This window comes from Lepisosteus oculatus, chromosome 6 (genome assembly GCF_040954835.1).
Source record: "Lepisosteus oculatus isolate fLepOcu1 chromosome 6, fLepOcu1.hap2, whole genome shotgun sequence".
Lineage (NCBI taxonomy): Eukaryota > Metazoa > Chordata > Actinopteri > Semionotiformes > Lepisosteidae > Lepisosteus > Lepisosteus oculatus.
The window spans coordinates 40,596,125-40,616,668 of NC_090701.1; the positions used below are offsets into that span (position 1 = coordinate 40,596,125).

The window sequence follows — 20,544 nt, forward strand, 5'->3', positions numbered from 1 at the left end:
CACAAAAAGAGACTTTTAAGATTAAACACATTTTAATGCTAAGATATTATTACTATACTCTGTTGGTAAACTTGGAAACAATGAAAGGCAGATGGTAATGTTCTATTGCCTTGATAGTGATACTTGAAAGAAAATCTTTGTGTTTGCTATATCTGTGAACCACATAACACAGTTTATTTCAGGCCTCATTCCAGTAGCTGTAATCAATAGCTTTGAATTTCCTGACTTGTTCTTTCCATTGTACTTAAACATACAGGAGTTTAATTATGTCACAGCACTGCAAAGATACCTTTGCACATTTTTTTATTCTATCCTACTTTTTATGTCACTTAAGTATTTTATTATACAAACTAGAGTACATATCACCCTGCAACTCACAACAGGCAACCAACTGAAGCTCAGCAGGTGTGAGCCTGGTCAGTACCTGGATGGGAGACCTCCTGGGAAAAACCAAGGTTGCTGCTGGAAGAGTTGTTAGTGGGGCCAGCAGGGGGCGCTCACCCTGCGGTCCATGTGGGTCCTAATGCTCCATTATGGTGAGGGGGAAACTATACTGTAAACAGGCACCGTTCTTTGGATGAGATGTAAAACCGAGGTCCTGACTCTCTGTGGTCATTAAAAATCCCAGGGCGTTTCTCGAAAAGAGTAGGGGTGTAACCCTGGCATCCTGGCCAAATTTCCCATTGGCCCTTACCAATCATGGCCTCCTAATAATCCCCATCTATAAACTGGCTTCATTACTCTGCTCTGCTCCCCACTAATAGCTGATGTGTGGTGAGCGTTCTGGCGCACTATGGCTGCCGTCGCATCATCCAGGTGGGGCTGCACATTGGTGGTGGTGGAGGGGAGTCCCCATTACCTGTAAAGCGCTTTGAGTGGAGTGTCCAGAAAAGCGCTATTTAAGTGTAAGCAATTATTAGTATTACATCGCAAAACCTTGCAATGTTTCCACATTTTGTTAAGCCTGAAAATCATTACGCTTTCAATCTTTATATTTAGAATCTGCACAATATTCTCCAAACTGATGAAGCTAAAAAAAATGTTTGAATAAATTATATCTTTAAATTGCATAAGTATTCAACCTCTTTGCTACAGCACACCTAAGTGCTGTGCAGAAGAATAGTATGAGAGTGATCTGTGCGTAATCAAAGTGGTTTAAATTTGTCTTCAGAGTACATGCATCTGTCTCATTAAATACTTTCAAATATTGAATTTAAAGCCACAACTTAGGACAAATGGACCGTGAAGACCAAGATCAGGAGATGATTACTGTACATATTGTACATATCCCTTTTGAATAAAGTGAAGCCCATCATTAAGAAGTGGAATGTACATAATGCCACCCAGATACTAAACTGAGCAGACGTACAAAAGCTGTTCACGGAGTGCCACTGTGTCAGGGATGGCAGTCAGTCTTCATACTTTAACTATGCATGAAACACATACTTGACAGTCCCTACACAAAACTGGCCTGGGTGCATAGCAAGAAAGAAGTCTTGAAAAAGACTTAATGCATTGAAAAAGTATTCACCCCCTTCCAATGATCTCATTTAGTTGCATTATACAGGTATATGTTCTGTACACATTTTGTAAATACTTATAATGAAAACTTATCTCACATTGAACATATTTGTAAACGAAAGAAGTTAAATGTCAGTAGGATCTGCAAAGGAAAATCCTAAATTAAAAAGTGTTAACATTCCTAAATCAGTACATGGTAGGAAAATCTTACAGCTGTGATTTGGATAAGCCCCTACTAATCTTGAAAATTGTGATGGTGCACCTTTCATCCATTATTTTTTGCAAATGTGCTCAATCAGTCAATTTGGGTGGGGATTTTGTAAAGGACAGCAATTTTCAAGATTTGCCACAGATTTTCTATTGGATCCAAGCTAGAATTTTGACTGAGCCACTCAACGACATTCACTTTCTTCTAATTAAACCACTCAGTGTAGATGTCGATGTGGCCTACAAAAATATATCCTAATAATAAATAATTATATTCTTCTAATGTGTTATTATCATCAAATGTTATTTTTACCTAATGATTTATGAAACCAGGGTTAAAAGAGGACAGAAGATTTTATCAAAAAGTTTGATCAAAGTTCATCTCGCTGTCTTACAGAGCCAGAATATACTCTGGTTCTGTGATTTCTGGGGCCAAAACAATGACAAGAGCTAAATAGTGCATTTTGCTTATACAGAGAAGGAATCTTATATTTGTTGGGTGGTAGTTATTCAGACAAAACATTTGGTTTTGGTTATCAGCTGTAGAGAGGATTTACGGCGGAGTCATGCTATAAGTGCAGCTGGATGCCTTATATCACTACTCCTCTTTTGCAACATGTATTACATTTAGACAATTTTCATTGAATCTAAGTTATTATACATGCATGGGGAATTCAGTAATTTTCTGAGTCTTATGAATCTGCTAAGACTTGAGTTATTGCCAGCATTATACAGTAGTTTATTTCAGATGCAAAACCTGTTTCAAGAATTATGTAAGGAATTTTGTTGTATTTGATGTTATTTAACAGAACATAATAACAATTACAAATGAGAGTTATAACAGCTTTACTGCTTAATATGAGCAGTAGACTGACTTGCACTTAACAAAAGCACAGAGACAATTCTTGTATTTCTAATGATATAGAGTTAATTCAAAATGGGTTATCTAATTTATCTAATTATTTTAGGTTTACACTCCTTGAATATAAGATTCCTTCAATGTATATGCAAAATGCACAACTAATGTATAGTTATCTACACCCCTGCAACCAATACTTGTTTCTTACACATATATCTTAATTTTGTAATCTCAAGTAAGCTTGATTTTCTACCCTATCTTCATTACAATACAAAATATCAATGATAGATTCTCAGCTTTAGGCACCCATGAAAACAAGTAGTCTTGGCTGGTAAGCCACTGAACCTTCTTTGCTACAGTACCTGAACATAAACCAGTAAATGAATGATAAAGGCTCATGCCTATGGGTAAGCTACACACTGCCCATACTAAATGTCATGATTAGACATAAAATGGCTTACATTCCACAGGGTGTGCATTCAGCTATCCCCTCGATAGATGCTTTAGATGGGAATGAGGAAGGAAGCACTGAACACGTACAGTAAAAATACACCCTCTGGTGGCAAAGTTATTCAGTTTATTCATGTCAATGTATGTTGTCTTCATGTGGTAACCTTGCTTCATCCAAAATTTACAGACATGTAGACATTGTACTGCTTTCCAACCATAATACAGAAGATTCCGATACAAAAACCTATAGAGAGATCATGGTTTTTGTTTTTTTGGATATCAATATTCACAGTGTCTATTATTTATATATAATATAAATAAATATATAATATATAAATGTCAATATCCGGTAAATTATCCTTCCTTTTTTTATTCATGTGACAAATCATATATAAAAAGTTTCTCATTTTATACTCTGAATTTAGCTCAGTCAAATTGTGAATGCATTACAGTATATGCATCTAGAATAAAAACAGGGCCTGTTCTGTAAGGTCAGCTGATAAACAATCTCACAAACATAAGGAATATACAAATATATATTTTCTAATATTTCCTTATATTTTGCAAGACAGAATAATTTTCTGATTAATTAAATCTACTATATAATATGATTTAAAATAAATTTGAACAATTTTTTCAGTCATGTAATTGGTTAAATAAATTTAAAAAGTTTCTAGTTGTTTCTATGTTTGTCATGAGTTAGGTTGACTAATGGTGTTGGACAATAATGTGCTCTTGTATTTTAGGATGCAGGAGAAATGGTTCGCTCCTTTGTTGGTGGTTTGGAACTCATCATAAATTTGCTAAAATCCACAAATAAAGAAGTGCTTGCAAGTGTATGTGCTGCTATAGCCAAAATTGCCAAAGATGAAGAAAATCTGGCAGTTATAACGGACCATGGGGTAGTTCCAATGTTAGCAAAATTGACCAATACGGTAAGCAATTTAATTGTTCTACTAAAATGAAACATATGTCCTTTGAGAATTTGTTTTCATTTGCAGTTTAACTTCTTATCTAAACATCTTACGTCATCTTGAAAAAAGTAAATTTTAGATTATTTCTAAGCTGTGCAACATAAAGTAAATCAAATGAATTCTACAAGTAGCCTATTTCTTTGTTTCTTGATTTGAATTAGAAACTGATTTAGCAGGGAAAAAACGTTTTGTATGTTGAACAAAAGATCGTAATGAAAATATAAGTAAATAACTATATCTAGTACATTTTAATTCCAGTGTGACAAACACCACATATTAACAAGGTAATGTAGCTCCAGAGGTCTGGAGACATGAAAAACTCACAGTGGTGATACTGGACAGTTCATGAGGCTTCACTTGGCAAAACATGAAGCCCTTTCAAGTAGAAAGACTCCTAACTCCCAACTGCCACTAACACCATGAAAGTCCTTTAATGTACCTGAACATGCATCTAATTAACCCTATGAGGGAAAGTGTACAGTATATTCTGTATTTTACCAATAATCTAATTACTGTAGTTAATCACTTGTCCCCCAGCGTGTCTATTTACAAATAATACAGACTTTAACAGTGTATAGTGGCTGATATTACACTCCCTTCCAAGACTGGTCTGCAATACCCAGGTTTTTCATTTCCATGAGGCATGATCATTTTGAAAACCAGACAAAAATTTAAATGAATACACTCGGAAAAGGGTAATTACCTTGAGCAATATTACATTGACTTGCATCACCTTACCTGGCAGAAACAATCCTCTGATCCCAATCCTGTTAAAACTAGTATACTGTCCATCTTAACATCTCAATAACATCACAAACTCAATGGAAAGCAATTCTGCCCGTAGAATGAATATGGAATACATAGAATGTTTTGCAATGTACACTATAATCCATCCTGTTCAAATTGCTGTTTGTGCTCTCAAAGTAATGCATAGGGGATTATAAGGGTTTGGCCATTTCTGATTGTATATAGTGGGAAAGAATTCATAATTGTTGTTGTCTCTCTGTTCTTTCCCAGACTAGTGATAATCTGCGGCGTCACTTGGCTGAAGCCATTGCTCGCTGTTGCATGTGGGGAAGCAACAGAGTTTCCTTCGGGGAGGCGGGGGCTGTTGCCCCTCTGGTACGTTACCTGAAATCAAAAGATACTTCAGTTCACCAAGCAACAGCACAAGCTTTATTCCAGCTTTCAAAGGAACCAAACAACTGCATTACCATGCACGAAAATGGAGTAGTAAAGGTAAGTCAGAAGCTGCTACTGTACCTTATTATGGTATTATGGATGTTAAACATACCTAAAGTAATGATTTCATATGGTAGTGAGACTTTGCTACTTAGGTAAAATTAGCCTCATTTTCTTAATTAATGTTAGTCATTATTTTCAATCAATCAGAAGTTGTAAAGTTTAGGTTAGTTATAAACTTCAAGCTAACTTGAAACTTGTAATACATTACGGATGTTGTCATAAGTCTTAACATATGAAAACATATTTTCCAGTCTTTTTTGTTTAATGTTAAAATTCTCCTAAATCTGTAACGTTCACTGTGAAGAAACTGCCCAAATATTTAATTACATTTATAATCCTGCATTTTTTGTCCATTGAAACTTATATTAAATTAATTTTTCAACTACAAGTATTTGTTAATCTGACAGGCTGCAAGAATATTATATGCAGGCACAATAATAATCCAGAAAATGTGCATTTAACAAACGTAGCAGTTTGGCCTTTAAGGCTTTAAAAAACTACTTATTTCTGTCAAACATAAAAATATTATTTCTAAATATGATCAGAAAAACATTTTTAGAATGCCTTGATGCAGCACATACAAAGTTTGTTTTGTCCTAGGTTTATACAATACATGACTAAAGTAATGGGAATTCAGGAAAGTAAATGTTTTACTGTATGCTCGGCTCAACTTCTCTTGTGGATTTTAAATGCCTTTGGAAATCAATTCAAAAGACTGTGTCCTGGGTAACGGTTGCTATGAGTTACATTCTACATGAACGATAAAGCACAACCACTTTGTTTTTAGCAGTGGAGAAAAGAAGAAAATTACAAAATAAAACTTCACACCTGACCGGAAGGAAATATTTTCAATTGTCAGGATAGTCAATTGAATTAACCTTTTAGTCGTTTTAAAGGTCACTCTTAAGAATGATAATAAAATAGAAGCTTTTTTTTCACATTTAACACATCCTATTTGAAAAGGTCTTTTTAATAGATTGCACCATTGTAGATAGTACAGGAAGGGTTTCTGAAACAGAAGTATAATTGTTACTGGCTGGTAAGATTCAGTCATTCACTCATACTGAATTCTTGCCTATTCAGTATATCAATTAGTTACTCACCGTTACTGTAAAACTTAAAAAATGTGAGGCTTTTATTTTAAACATTTTTCCCTGGATGTCTGACAGTAAAAGTATATTCTGTATTGCAAAACTGTTTGTACATTCTGGAAACAAAATTTAGTTAAAGACAAAAAAACAGTAAAACTACTAATAGTTTATGGAAATCCCATGCTACTCTGACCTTGTCTTTACATATTCACTATGTAACATATTGTGTTTGACTATAATAGCCCATAATATGTTATATAAAAAGAACAATACAACAGGCGTGACTACGACAGTAATTTTGGATTGATTTACATTTTTAATGTGTTTTTCATATGAAACAACATTTTTGATGTTATAGAGTTAAAATGTACAAATATAAATAATGGGCTGTGTTGTAAATTATGAAGTGGTTCTCCACTTGCAGCCAGAAATATTTTTTTCCAAGTTCATTTAATGGTGTGCTTCAGCAAGATCTGCTGCTGGATGGTATGTGGTTCAGCACTGCCCATAATTGATAGCTTAAGTGAAATTTTTGTGTTCCAATAGAGCAAATGTCCAATTTGCAAATGTTGTTTAGCAGAATGTTTTCAGTTTCGGCTAAAAAAATGGACAGCTGTTTTTTCTTTTGCCTACAGTGTTACTGTACTGAAGCATAGACAGATCCTCCCTGTCCTGGTTTCATTTATTCATTTACCAACTTTCAACTGTTACAAAAGGCAACTTTGAAGTGTGTTGGAGGACTTTGTAATAGTGCAAATAGCCTACAATGCACTTATATAACCTTTAATTTCAAGGTTTTAAAAGGAAAAGGATATTATAAATACTAGTCCACCATATTCAGTCATTATGTTGTACTTATGGATAGCTATCTGAGAGGCAGGTTACACCTGTCCTGCCAAAGTAACTTGCATAGAAGAAGAAGCAATTTGCATGCATTTCAGAGGCTGGCACAACACAGCACACAAAAAAGCTAAAGACACAATTTCACAAAAAGGAAAGAGAAAAAAATTGCAAGTGTTAAATGACAGCATTAGTTCACATCAGGAGAATGTGCTTTATCGTTTCTTCCTGGGCAGTGAAGTGGCCCATCATAGTGTGCCCTTCTTTTGCTGGACATCAAGGATACAAGCTATTATCTTTGCTGTGCATTGCTGTATTGCTGAGTCTGTGAATATGCTTGTCTACAGCGGATGGAGGAACATGTTTACCAATTACTTTCATCCATAGACACCTGTATAAAAAAATAAGGCTTAGTTATATAATGCTACATTATTTCTTGCTTTTATTTGGACTGCGAATTTTCTCTGGCAGCTGAATTTAACTATTTATTTCTGTTGAAGAAGAAACCAATTACCTGCTAAATGTTTTCCGTCCCTTTCCATGCTTTGAAAAATGTGATGTAAGATTGCTTACCATGTGTTTTTTAATACTGTAACAATTACACTCTGGATTCCTGAGTTTACTTTAAACAGCACCTAAATCATTCATTCAATTTGTCTATTCATACCTTTCAATTAGATTGAAGCATCTTAAAAACGTGCCCTTTTACAACAAGCAAGCATTTAAATGTAAATTTGATGTAGCCTCAGTATTGACAAATAATAATGTGACAAGCAATCGTGGAACATTTTTGTAGTCAACACAAGGTTGACTTTACATTACTACGCCATTAAACCTGGTTTAGTCAAAGGTGACAGATGAATGCTGAAAACACTCTGCCCTTAATTCTTATATGACTTATATTAAATACTGCTCCTACAAAAAATCATGCACTTCAGTCATTGACATACTGTAGTCTTACAACCTGTTTAGTCCTGTATTCCACTGTTTCACAATGCATCAGAAACAGTGTAGTAGAATTTCATGTCAGGCTCCTCCTAGACAACCAGCAAGCACTGGGCCAACAGTGGCAGCAGTGGGTTTAGTTGGATATTGATTGTGGTTGGTGATCTACAGTTGAGCCAACAATGGTTCATTGTTGACCAACTTCATATTACTTTTAGAGCCAAGAATTGAGTTTTCTATAAAAAGGCGAATTAGGTCAGTTTCTTTAATGTCTGTTTCTTTTTTATATCTTATTACTGCTGAGACCAGAGTGGGGAGGTAGAATGGCAGCTAGTTCTGCCACTTCACAGCGCCTGTGTGTTGTTTTTGATTCAGAACTGGAGCCTCCTGTGAAGAGTTTGTCCATGTCAATTTTGTGCTTCTGTCTAGGTTCATTTATGTCTCCAAAACATTCCTTGGCATTCCTCTTTTGTAGCATTTATTTATGCCTACTCCCGCCCATATTAAAACACTGCAGTCTAATTTAACAAATGCTTTGGGTTATGACAAATGGTTTTAGTTTATTCACCAGTTTAATTTGAATGATGGACTTGAATTTGGGATGAGTTAAGGTTCTTAGTTAACTGAATCATTGAGGCACCAAATCCACCTGGACACACGAGTGTTGTTTGGTCCTGACCTTTGATAGCATGGAAAATAGTGTCTCAAAGGTGCATTGATTTGAAAGGCAGATGTACATCCATCATTATTTAATCAGATCAGGGTTTTTCATAAACTGACCCTGGAAGTCAGTAAGCAGTTTTGGTTTGAATTCTATATGAAGACTTTTCTCACTGGATAGTTCAATCAGCTTTTCTCGAGATACCAGTTTGTGAGAAGGCGGGAAGTTATGATATGCTGGCATCAGATGGAATCCGTCCACTTCTACTGTCTGTTCCTAAAAAGTATCTGAAAATTAACAATTAATCTTTTTGAGATACACAGAAGCAATGTCTTGAATGAGCCTGTAATTTAACTTGTGTTTCTTGGTGAATTCACAGGGATGTGGAAATATTTTACTTTCTGTACACAAACTAATTTTAACACTGCACATTTTTGCAAAAGGCACAGCTTATGCTGTATTTCTAAAACTTGTACAATATAAATATAATAATTTATTCTTCTTCTGTTATTGTGAACCATCATTCAATTAAGCTTTTTTGTTTGGTAGTATTTTAACCACTTATCCATGCTTTTAAATCTCTTACATTTCAAGTACTTGCATGGGCAATAACAGGCACACACTACCTTACAGCTCTCTCTTTCCTTTGTTTATCACAGTGTGTATAGCCAGCCAGTTGAAGTAACGCTCTCTTCTTCATCCTTCAAGCTGCACACAGCAGGGAGCTTTGCAGGGCTGGCCGGGCACAGTGTGAATGGAGGGTGGGAGGGAGGGAGTGAAAGTGTGAGTTCTGAGTGAGTGGCTCTCCGGCTTGTTTTCTATGCATCTTGGCTGTAACAGTGCTCAGTAACATCTGGGCTGAGCTCAAAACTGAAAAGCAGATTTATTCCCCCGAAGCCTGGAACGTTGCACCTCACAGTTTGTGCACCACTCCATTTTTTGTTTTAATCGTTTAGAAGCTACGATTATTTTTTCGTTATACCGACATGGTTTTTCTTTTGAATCGTCAGTTGTGTGGTTTTCGGTTCTGTGCTCAAACGCTCCAAGCTCACAATGCTGAGACTGAGGAATTGTGGAAAGACTCCTCAGAACCACCCACCAAGCCACTTGCCTATTAACATTTCACATACAATACAGCCTCATTTGGGAGGTTCAGCACTAACTGGAGGTGAGGCTCGTCCCTCTTTGACAGCACCACATGCCTGCAAGAGCCCAGGTGGTCAATGGGATCACTCTGTTTGTCAAGACTGCACAGTTGAGACACTGCATTAAGGAACCAAGGAGTTATTTACCAATTACTGGGTTCGGGCTATAAAATGGCTGGTCCAGTAATGCTGGAAACTCTTCTGGTTGCTGTTAGATGTTTGGAATCTGGTTGTATTGTGCACTTACTGTAAATGACTCATTCATGAAGTAAACATAGATGCACGGCCTCTTGAAACACATTCGTCATGTGACAGGAGCAGTTTTTAGCCATATTTGCACAAGGCCAACCATCTTTTGCCTGGACCATGGTGTTACCACACACAAGTGCTATGCTCCCTATGGTTGCTCACAAGGCAGACAATGATTTTGCAGCACTTTGCTATTAGATGCTCACTAAAGTATCTCCTTTTCATCTATGAGAGGTCTCGTTTTGTTTTTTTGAAATATTGATTATTTTTTATTACATACCCACCCAGTTTTGAATCACCAGCTTGACTTTCTAACAGCATCTCCTGCAGTCAAATTTGAGTGATAGAGACAAGAGAACTTTCTCCTCCAACATGCCATGAGAGATCAGTACCTGGTAGACTAATTTTTTAAGCACCAGAAATAAAAGATTCTAATTTCATTTTGTCAAGCAACGCATCATCAGAGCGTACAGTATGGAATTTGTAAAATTATTTCTGGGTGGTTACACTAGTAAAGCCACCAGGTCTGAGCACAGATTAAAGACTATTGTCCCATGCTCACTGATTCAAACCCAGACATTTATCATCAGCTGACTGTTCCTGGAGGTCCCAGACTGAGGCACACAGTTCACACAGTTCAAGTTCTGCAGGCTACCGGTCACACTTGGTCAGTGTTTCCTCAGCTTGCAGCACAACAGCAACTCCTGGGACCCACTGGTATATCCAAGCCTACACCATCTCCGGTAAGAGAGACACCATCATACCAACTGGTTCTTACTCTCCTCTGAGCTGAGTTTGTTGATTTGAAGTCCCGATCTGCCCATCTGGAACACTAGTTAAGGCAAAACATCCAAGTAGCCATATTCTTAGTAGTTACATTAGCATTTCAAATTATTGAAAAGCTTTAAAAACACTGATACACCCAACTGCTGTCTGTTGCTTTCATTAGGTCTTGCTCTTCTCTTGATATAGTGTAACTAACTTTCCTCCTCAATATCATTACATATCCTAACTTTTTACAATTGTCAAATAATCTGACTGAAATGAAAAAAATAGAAAAAAATGTTAATGTATTAATAGTGACTATGTCAAAATGTATTTCTGTAGTCTTGATAGACTTTACTGTTATTTTTGCTAAAATACATGAAAAATAAATATCTGAAGAAATACTGTATTTTAAAAACGAATCTTTGAAGGAACTAAAATTTTAAGCCAAATTGTATAACAGTGTGAAACTAAAGCCACTAAGAGTAATTGTCTCCTAGTTTGATTTGACATCTAGACTTGGTATCTCACAGTTTTATAAGGATATGCTTTATTTTGTCCCTTGTACAAAATCAACACTCTCTGTCTTTGCTTATACGGCTACGTCCAAAGGGCTGGGGATTGTTTGCTGAAACCATAAATCGTTGAAGACAGCTTCAGCCAGCTTTTTTTATTAAAGAACCTCTTTCATAAGAAAAGCTTTGTGAAGTAAATTGATGTAAATTACAAAATGCGGATGGTAATTATTGGTGATTTTCAACTGAAGGTATTCCAAAAAATGACTGCTGCCAGCTCCTGGTATGTATTTTGGGCTTTAAACCGTAAATGAGAAAAATGTTTGTTGCTGTTGTTGTTGTTGCTATGTATGTACTTGTGTGCATGCATTGTGAATTCTTGGAACAGATACAAAGCGTTTTCAAAAAACAGTTGTTTACTCTTTTTATAAAAAAAATTCAATCAAAATCATTAGAAGCATAATCATGTTTTGCATTGGTGGAATGCAGAAGCAGCTTCATGGCTGTGCTGTTTTTTATTTTCTTTTAGTTTTTTCCATATACTGTTGTATCTGTGAGTTGGCTGCAGGGTTGATGCTAGGTGTGGTGAAAAGATGAGACCCCAGAGCATTGTTTTCTGTGTTTTTGAAGTCTGCACTATGTTGGTTTCACATTACATATTCTTGCTTTGAGCCCTGTTTACCAAAGGAAATCCAAAAATGTGGGTATTGCATTACAGCTTACAGGAAACGCTAATTTAATGTAATGTTTTGAATAACTAATGAGTCTTAAATCATATTTTTTCAAATACAAACTTAGTTTGTTGAATGGACATACGGTTCTATTTTGAGATCCAAATTTATCATTTGAAGCAAATGTAAAATATTTTTCCTTCAGTTTTTGGGAAATTTCTTGGTGACTGTTAAAATAGGAGAAAAAAGGCAAAACTCCCTGGACTGCTGGATGCATTGGGAATTTTGTTTACATTGACTGCAGAAGCTTCCTCATGGCACCGGTCTTTGCTGAGCAAATGTTCGGCTTGTTTATGCTGTTTACATATTGAAAGGAACATGGAACGAGGAAACCGAGTGTTGCTCCATGCAGTTGTTTAAGAGCTGTCAGTTTTTTTTTACTTGGGATTTAGTGCTGTTTAGCAGGAAACAGCAGTCTGCTGCCTGCACACTTAACACCACGACACCTCTGCATCAGCTGGGTCCTTACATGCATAAGCTGTCTGCCTTTTGTATCACTGCCAAAACACAGAACATGTTTTAGAGCTCTTTCCTCGAGGTCAAGAAACCTTGGAATCTTTGGGGGTAAGACCACTGACTTGAGTACATTTGTCAAATCAGAGCAAGGTTATCATGTTACCAAGTCTTTAGAACATTTAACAAGTGCTGCACTATAGTATGTCAGATCAGAGCTGAAAGAAGAAAAAGAAATACTTATCTTTGCCTGAACTGTACACTTCAGGAGACCTTATTTGGCCAAGCCTGAATAACAAGCTCTGAGGTTGGCAAAATACTATTTTGGCACCTTTCAGTCATCCTTTATTCTTACAAAAGGCACTTGTCCTAGTAAGCTGCATGTTTCCAGTAGCTATTTTATTTGCAGTCGTTTTCCTTACTATTTTTTCTATTTATTCACAAAAGAATAGTTGCCCCAGAAAGACTATATATAAAATACGTAATAACAATATGTTTGATAGATCAGTGTTCAGAAAACAAATATCTGCATAAAAGAAACACAATACTCAGGTCTAATGGCTTTAATCAGATTTTTTTTAGATGTATCAAGCAAATGCACAAAATATGTCAACAGAAATGCAGATCAAAGAATCAGAATACATTTTTGTATGGTATGTGATGCAGTCGAGAAGAAAACAATACTAAGTTAGAACTGGGAATGATCTCCCTGGGCATTAACACATTCCTGACAATGTTGACTCAGACCTGATCATCCTCTGCACAGCATGCTCTGGCTCTGCCTGTACAGCTGCCACTGCTGTAACTGATGAGGACTGACCAGTCACAGTTGGTCGTGCAGATCTTCAGTTTGGACTCAGATCAGGAGAAATGGCTGGTCAAGACCTTGACTTTGTTTTCCTTAAGCAGCACTATTGTAATCCTAGCACAGTATTGTTTTGCACTGTCCTGCTAGAAAATGGCACTTCTGAAATGGTGTGCAAGAATGGAAAACCATTGGCTGAAGGACTTTGTCAATATTTAAGTATCTTGACATGAACTGTCATGAATGGTTCTATGTAAAAGAAAGATTAATATTATTAACATATTGCTAAGCAGTAAGGATGCCTGCAACAAAAGCATTTTTGTGTTTAAGGAGTTTTCTCCACACATCTTACTAACTCTACTGCCCCATCGGTTGGCTTGAAGAGTGCAACAGTCAGCATAACACTCACCACAACATCTCCACACGCACAGTCTTCCATCAGGTCTTCCATCAGGGTTATTGCTTCCTGGAACTTCTCATGCTCTAGCCACAAAGTCTGAAAACAATTACACAGATGGATCAAATGGATGTGACGGTCCTGGGCCGGTGTGGTTACCCTCTGCCTTCCAGGATATAGCCTGTCCCTCTCATAGCTGGTTTCTCTGGACTAGTCTCCTGATTGTTCAAGCAGAACATCTCCTTTTCCCAGCAGCCTCTCCCACAGGCAAACTGCATTCAGCCACGCTGATAGCTACCAGGCGATCTTCGTCACTCAAATGGGGCATTGTATCTTTTGATTTTCTCATGTTCATTGGAATAGCTATTTATACAGACTGTTAAGAATTTAATTTTGATTAAATTTGATTTAATTTTAATTTTTATAGCATTGCTCAAATACCAAACGAGCGCACCTAGTGTTTTTACAAAATCACATGACTTGAGTTAAATACTTTGTTACCTCAAGAAATAATACTAATCAATAAATATTTTCAATGGTAAATAATAATATGCATGTGCCCTATTCACTATTGACGCAAATATTAAATTGTTGTATTATTATTTTGTAGCAATGTATATTATACATTTGTAATGTAAAACAAAACAGAATATCAATATTTTGTCAGCATTGAGGGGTGCCAAACAGGAATCTGCCTGTATCAATAGATAGAAGCTTCATCATTCATCTTTGTTCTTCACTGTATTTATCTTTCAGTTGAAAATTCTGGGAATGTCTTTTCCATCTGCCTTGGCACCAAGATAACTACATAAATGTGCACAGCAGCCTTTTTAAGGTTGTGCATCACACAAAAAAAGCTGCAGTACAAATAAGGAGTGACATTAACTGCTTATGATCTTTAAAACAGTGGTTTCTTCTGTCATTTCACAAAAAATCATCATTTACTTTGCACTTTCTTTACCTTTTTGCAGATGGTAAGCATGTGCTTTAGTGTAAAACCAGACATTTTAGGAAGTCAAAACTTTTTCACAGCCATATTAATGGGGGGAATCTGCTCCAAAACAAAAATCCAAAATAAACTGCAATTCAGAATGCATTTTGTCGTTGTATAATAGTGTGCTTCAAGCCACCTCCATAATTTCACACTGCCAAACCCAAAAATCAGTCCTCAACTTAGACTTCCTCCAGTTAAAGCATAAGAGAAACATGCACTGTCACATTTTGATGTACCCTACCCATTGCAGTGTTCATGGACACATTAAAACATATACAGTATGTGAAAACACCACTTTTGGGCTTTAAATGACAAAGATATCAGAAATCTATAGGCAGCAATATTATGCATTCTTCAGTTTTAATAGCAGCTTCTCCTTGATTGTTAAATACTATATCGCCACCTTTAACTGGGGAGTGGGTATGTAGAAATCTGTATTATAATAAATAAATGATACATTAATTAATAAATTATCTGAAGCTAAGTTAGACAAGTTACAACTGACAACAATGTTGAACTGTGTAATAATTGTTAAGATGCTGCAATGACCATTATGGGTCAAAATGTGCCAGTACAAGTTTCTTTCTTATACTGTTGGAAAATGTGTGGCTTAGGAGGCTACACTGAAAGGACTGATTCGTGAGATTGGGAGATATTGTAGAGCATACAGCTATCAAACATGGCAACACTGTGGGGCAGTGGTTAGGAGTGTGGAACTGGAAGGTTGTGGGCACAGGTCCTGGCTTGGTGTCTGCTGTTGTTCCCTCAAGTATGGAAAGGTACTTTATTCAGGTTACTCCACTGAAATGTGCAGCTGTAAAAATCGATTAATGTTGATTTGGATAAAAGTGTTAGCCAGACAAGCTAATAATAAACCTAATACTGTATGTTTTGAACTGCAGTTTGGTATAGTTTATAGTTGAGTTTTGTGTTGCACCCTTTTGATGTTAACTATTCAAATAAATGTTTATGTCATCCTCTCCAAATTCAGAATCATTTGTTACCTGTTCTTATGTGTTTACTTATCCACTTGTGCACTTTTCCTTTTCCTGAAGCTCAAATTTAAATACTTTATAGACAAATCAATGTCACCTTAAAATAACTCCTCACATTGCGTCTCCTTCAATAACTCCTAACACTTTCTGAAGTGTTGTGGAGTAGAAAGAACTATGGTTATTGCACGTCGTTCTCATTTTCACTGGACAAACAGAATGAAGGGGATGTGCTGTATGGACGGTGAATGTGCAATAGTCCGATCTCAGTTTCATCAGACATTCAGGGAGCCTATTAGCATTTTCATTTTAAGAACTGCTGAACAGAAAACAAAGAAATCAAAATAATAAAGCAAGCCTTAGGGAGACTGGCTAAAATGCCATGAAATAGCGTGAACAATTCTCGGTGAAGTTGCATTTATGAAGGAAATAGTGCTTTAGGATAAGAAATTCAATAAGACTCGGTGAACGTTTTACCCTAAATACAGCTGTATGAATAATGTTAGTTTGTCTTCCAGTTTCTTGAGGTGAACCTGTAATTACTGTGTATTATTGTTGTTGGCAGCATATTCTTTATGGCAAATATAAACTTATGTCTGTAGCTCTTCATACATTATTTTAATTATATGCAATATGGAAGCATACCATAAAAGCTTCGATTTATTGGCAATGACTTATGTACATAATTGAAGTGCTATGGGAAATGTAATTTTCATCCGTTGACTCTTAAGTTTATAGTTTCCCCTTAACTGAATTTCAAAATTCACACTTTATAATACGGTAAACCACTTTCTGCATTACAATGCTCCTAGCTGTTTTACAGTGTAATTTGTTAGATGATTTTCTGAGTCAGGATATATTTACATATGCATTATGAATGTACATATGAATAATATTAACTGTTATAAATGTACAGTATATACTTTCTTAGCTTCCACTTCAGCCTTAGGGTTCCTGTTTCAGTAATGGTGATCAAATAGCCTTTGTGGATTTTAAATCACCTTCATTGTTCAAGACAAAAAGGTTAAAATGAGCCTACCTCTGTATGGCATTTCCTTTAGAAAGAAATTGATACTAGAAGACCATGAGCTGCTGTATACTCTCATCAAGAAGCCCCACAGCAGTCTATTGCTATATTTTAAAAACTGTAAATACAATCAGTACTGCTTTAATAAGATAATTACATTCTTATGGAACGCTGTGCTCTAAAAACTATTGAGTCAAAGGGAATTAACAGGTTGTGGGCTAGATGGGACAAAGATACCACCATGCATGGCTTTTTCCTATACAAACTGCTAAATACTTTTATCAGTTTATTTAGAATAAATGTATTTCAGTGAATAAATAATGAAAAAATACTGCCATAACATCATGTAATTCCGTACCTTAGTCAGAAAGAAAAACATTGTACTGTCGAGGAGGGGTAGGAAGAGTGAATACCACATTCTGTTTACTACTGTATGTATAAAGTTCACAGCAAAACTATTTTAATTTTTAATTTTTTTAATTAATTATAATAAATTAAAAAACTAGTTGAAAAAAAACAATCAATAGCATTCACCAATAACATGAAATTAAAATGCAAATGACAGAAATAAATTCTAAGCGCAACATTTCTTATTGAGCCAGAGAAACGTGATGGCCAGGCCGGTGCCTTGTGGAAGAGGAGAGAAACCTCTTTTGTGGAGAACATAAACAAGATGCTGCAAATCTGAACCATTTTTATTATATTATTTTTTTAAGTTAACTTTTTTAACCACCACACTCAAAGCTTTTAAGCAAACAAAAACAGTGGCATGCATTTAGAACCACATACTCCTGAAACATAGAGCAGCTATAATTGTGGAAAGCTCCTCCAATTGACTGATCACAAAAACCACTCAGACACAGAGAGTAGACTAATATAATTACAGTTTAACATAATCAAGGAGTGCCTTGGTATTCTGTATAATATAAATACAGTTGTTTTCTGTGTGGCTGACAGACCTTTCCTCTGACTTGTAGGAATAATGCAGTACTGTGTATCTCCTTTGCCTCTGCCCTCTGCAGCTCGTGCTTTGTGAGAAAATCTTAATACACATGAACACATCACTCTGTATGTGTTACATGAACAGAGACCATTACTGAATTTAAACATCAAAAACAGTCAAACTGATTGCCATAGGGCAAGTGTTAACCTTGTACAATTAAGAGCTGATCCCACATCAGCAATATTTGTTTTGTACCTCCTTTATCTCAATTCTAACAAATATTCACAACAAACTTTAGAGCTTTAGAAATTTAATTCAAAATCCTAGATCACAAGAGGAGATTTAATAGATTATTTTTTAATTGTTTTTTTTAATCCATCCATAAAACAAGGATATAACTTTCACTTTTTTGATGCACATTTACAGTACAGTGAATTGAAATTTCAAGGAATTATTTTAGTTTGCGTAGTATGTATGTAGTATGGAGAAAAAAGTAACATTTTTTAAATTCATTTAATATAAGCCTGTAATATACCCCCATCTAAGAGTAATGGAACACAATAAACAGATTGGGTTGTGTTCAATTTGTTAATACAGAAAACACCTGTATGACAAAACACTTATATTGTACTTTATATAAAGCACTATCATCTATAGCGCTTTAAGTACTTGCTGTTAGATGAACCCTTCATCTAAAATTAATTTAAGATTAAGATTTCCTGTCACATTAAACTGTCCACAATACTCCTATTTCAAAGTACTTCTGGTTTTCAATTGAAATGTTCATATAACTTTTTCAGGGAAAAAAAATCTAATTATGAAAAAATGGTGATAATGTAGATATAAGTATTGTGATATCCACAGTTTTGTTTAAAAAAACACTACCAATAATTATCAAATTCTCTTAAATGATGTCCTTAAAAATGTTTTTTTTTATATTTATAATTTTTGTATATGTGTTTTAAATGGGATATTTAGCATCATTTTGCTGAATATATTGAATAATATAATATTCACTATTGTTTTCATGTTTGATTTATGCTATGTACAGTATACTACAGGACCAAATTATCCAAAGAGAAAGTTTTACAAAGGAAAATGTCTTTCCTTTCAAATGAAAACCTCAGCTTTCTTCCTGTTTCTCCGACAGCTTCTGCTGGACATGGTGGGCTCCACTGATGAGGTTCTTCAGGAAGCAGCAGCTGGCTGTGTGGCTAACATTCGCAGACTTGCTCTGGCTAACGAGAAGGCTAAATATGGTTAAAAGCCAACATATTCTCTTTTCCGACTTCTTCCAAAATAGTATATTCCCTCCAATACCTAGGAACCATAGATGAGTGATTCTTTTGAACATTTTCACACATTAAAAGACCTTACGTACAAAATTAAAAATAAACTGTCTTCTTCTCTCTAATGACATACTATTACAGGAAAATATACAGTATACTGTATCATATAAAGCTATTTCAATATTGGAGTGCTAATGAGTTTTCTCTCTGATTCTTTTCACAGTCTGATGTAATAAGTCTGGTGTTTTATTTTAATGTAATACCCATTTATTTCTGTTAATAGCCCTAGGCATGTACTACCTACTTATTTTCTCTGTAATTTACATGCAGGAATAGTATCAAAACAATTTTCACATTTGGTTGTTAGAAAAGCGCACAACAGCAGCCGCTGAATGTATTTTTACAACCTTGAAAAATCTTGAAATATGAGAACACTGTTTATCTGTTTACTACCAAATGTTAGTTTATCTATAGTATGTGTTTGTTATTACGCGCACACAGAGTAAAAAAACTATATTAATAATTACACGTAATGTAATTAAGGTTGATGCAAAGGAACATTTTCCAGAAAACATATTACAAATGTGAATGTCACTGTGCATTTCTAACACCAGAAAAAATAAACTATTATTGAAATATGAGCTTGTATCAATAATTCTTTTTAATGAAGTATGCTTCAGATTCATGGGATTGCCACCAGACAATGGAAAATGAATTTATGGCAAATACACGGAAATTACTGTATAATTTCCTTGCGAGTTTTACTGCTGCCATGTAAATTAAAATAATAGATGTGGTCTCAGAGGTAGGGGAGCACTTCATCAATACCTAACCAAAACAGCAGTGGTTTAAGTTAACATTAAACTATAGTCACACTGTACAGTACATTTTAATTTGTGTATCAATTGTCAGCCAATTCTAGTCTCAAAAGTGCAATATGCCCCTTGAGTGAGATTGAACTGCATGAGCTTTTATTCATTTTTTTTAAGTTACTCTAATTTTATTTCCAAAGTGATTTGGAACAAATTCAGCTTATTTTTTATTTTGCTCACACTCTGTTTAATAGTTTTGAGTTAATTAAAACTAGAAAACGAAAACATCCATTAAAGTGAGGTGTTCTGAAAAGTTAATACTTCAGAAATCTATGAAGACAAATAGACAATGTCACAGATGTGTCTCATTGCTTTATTTGCAACTGCACTGCCCTGATAATCTCCTGGTTCCAAACTCTATAGGCTTGACATTAACAGTGAAAATACTTAGCATTTTCATACATACATTTCTCATTTCAGTAATATCAGATATGAAAACCATTTCTGAGCATTTACTCCAAAATATTTCAGTGGTTAAAATATATTGGAAGACAAGTGACTGGTTATACGTTAGCCTGGGAACATAATGTACCACTTAGGAGGTAAATATTCTGTTCTCTTGATGTGTCCATTT

At 35.4% G+C, this 20,544-nt stretch overlaps 1 protein-coding gene across 6 annotated transcripts in view; it reads left to right on the top strand.

Annotated features, from left to right (window-relative positions):
• Positions 1-19,739, top strand: part of odad2 (outer dynein arm docking complex subunit 2) — a 66,080-nt gene extending 46,341 nt beyond the window's left edge. For all 6 annotated transcript variants that reach the window (XM_015354058.2, XM_015354059.2, XM_015354057.2 and 3 more), the window contains 3 exons: positions 3,784-3,972; positions 5,029-5,250; positions 18,960-19,739. In XM_015354058.2, the coding sequence (XP_015209544.2) occupies positions 3,784-3,972; positions 5,029-5,250; positions 18,960-19,073 (525 nt within the window). In that variant the 3' untranslated portion in view covers positions 19,074-19,739. The remainder of the gene's footprint in view (positions 1-3,783; positions 3,973-5,028; positions 5,251-18,959) is intronic.
• Positions 19,740-20,544: the final 805 nt, after the last annotated feature.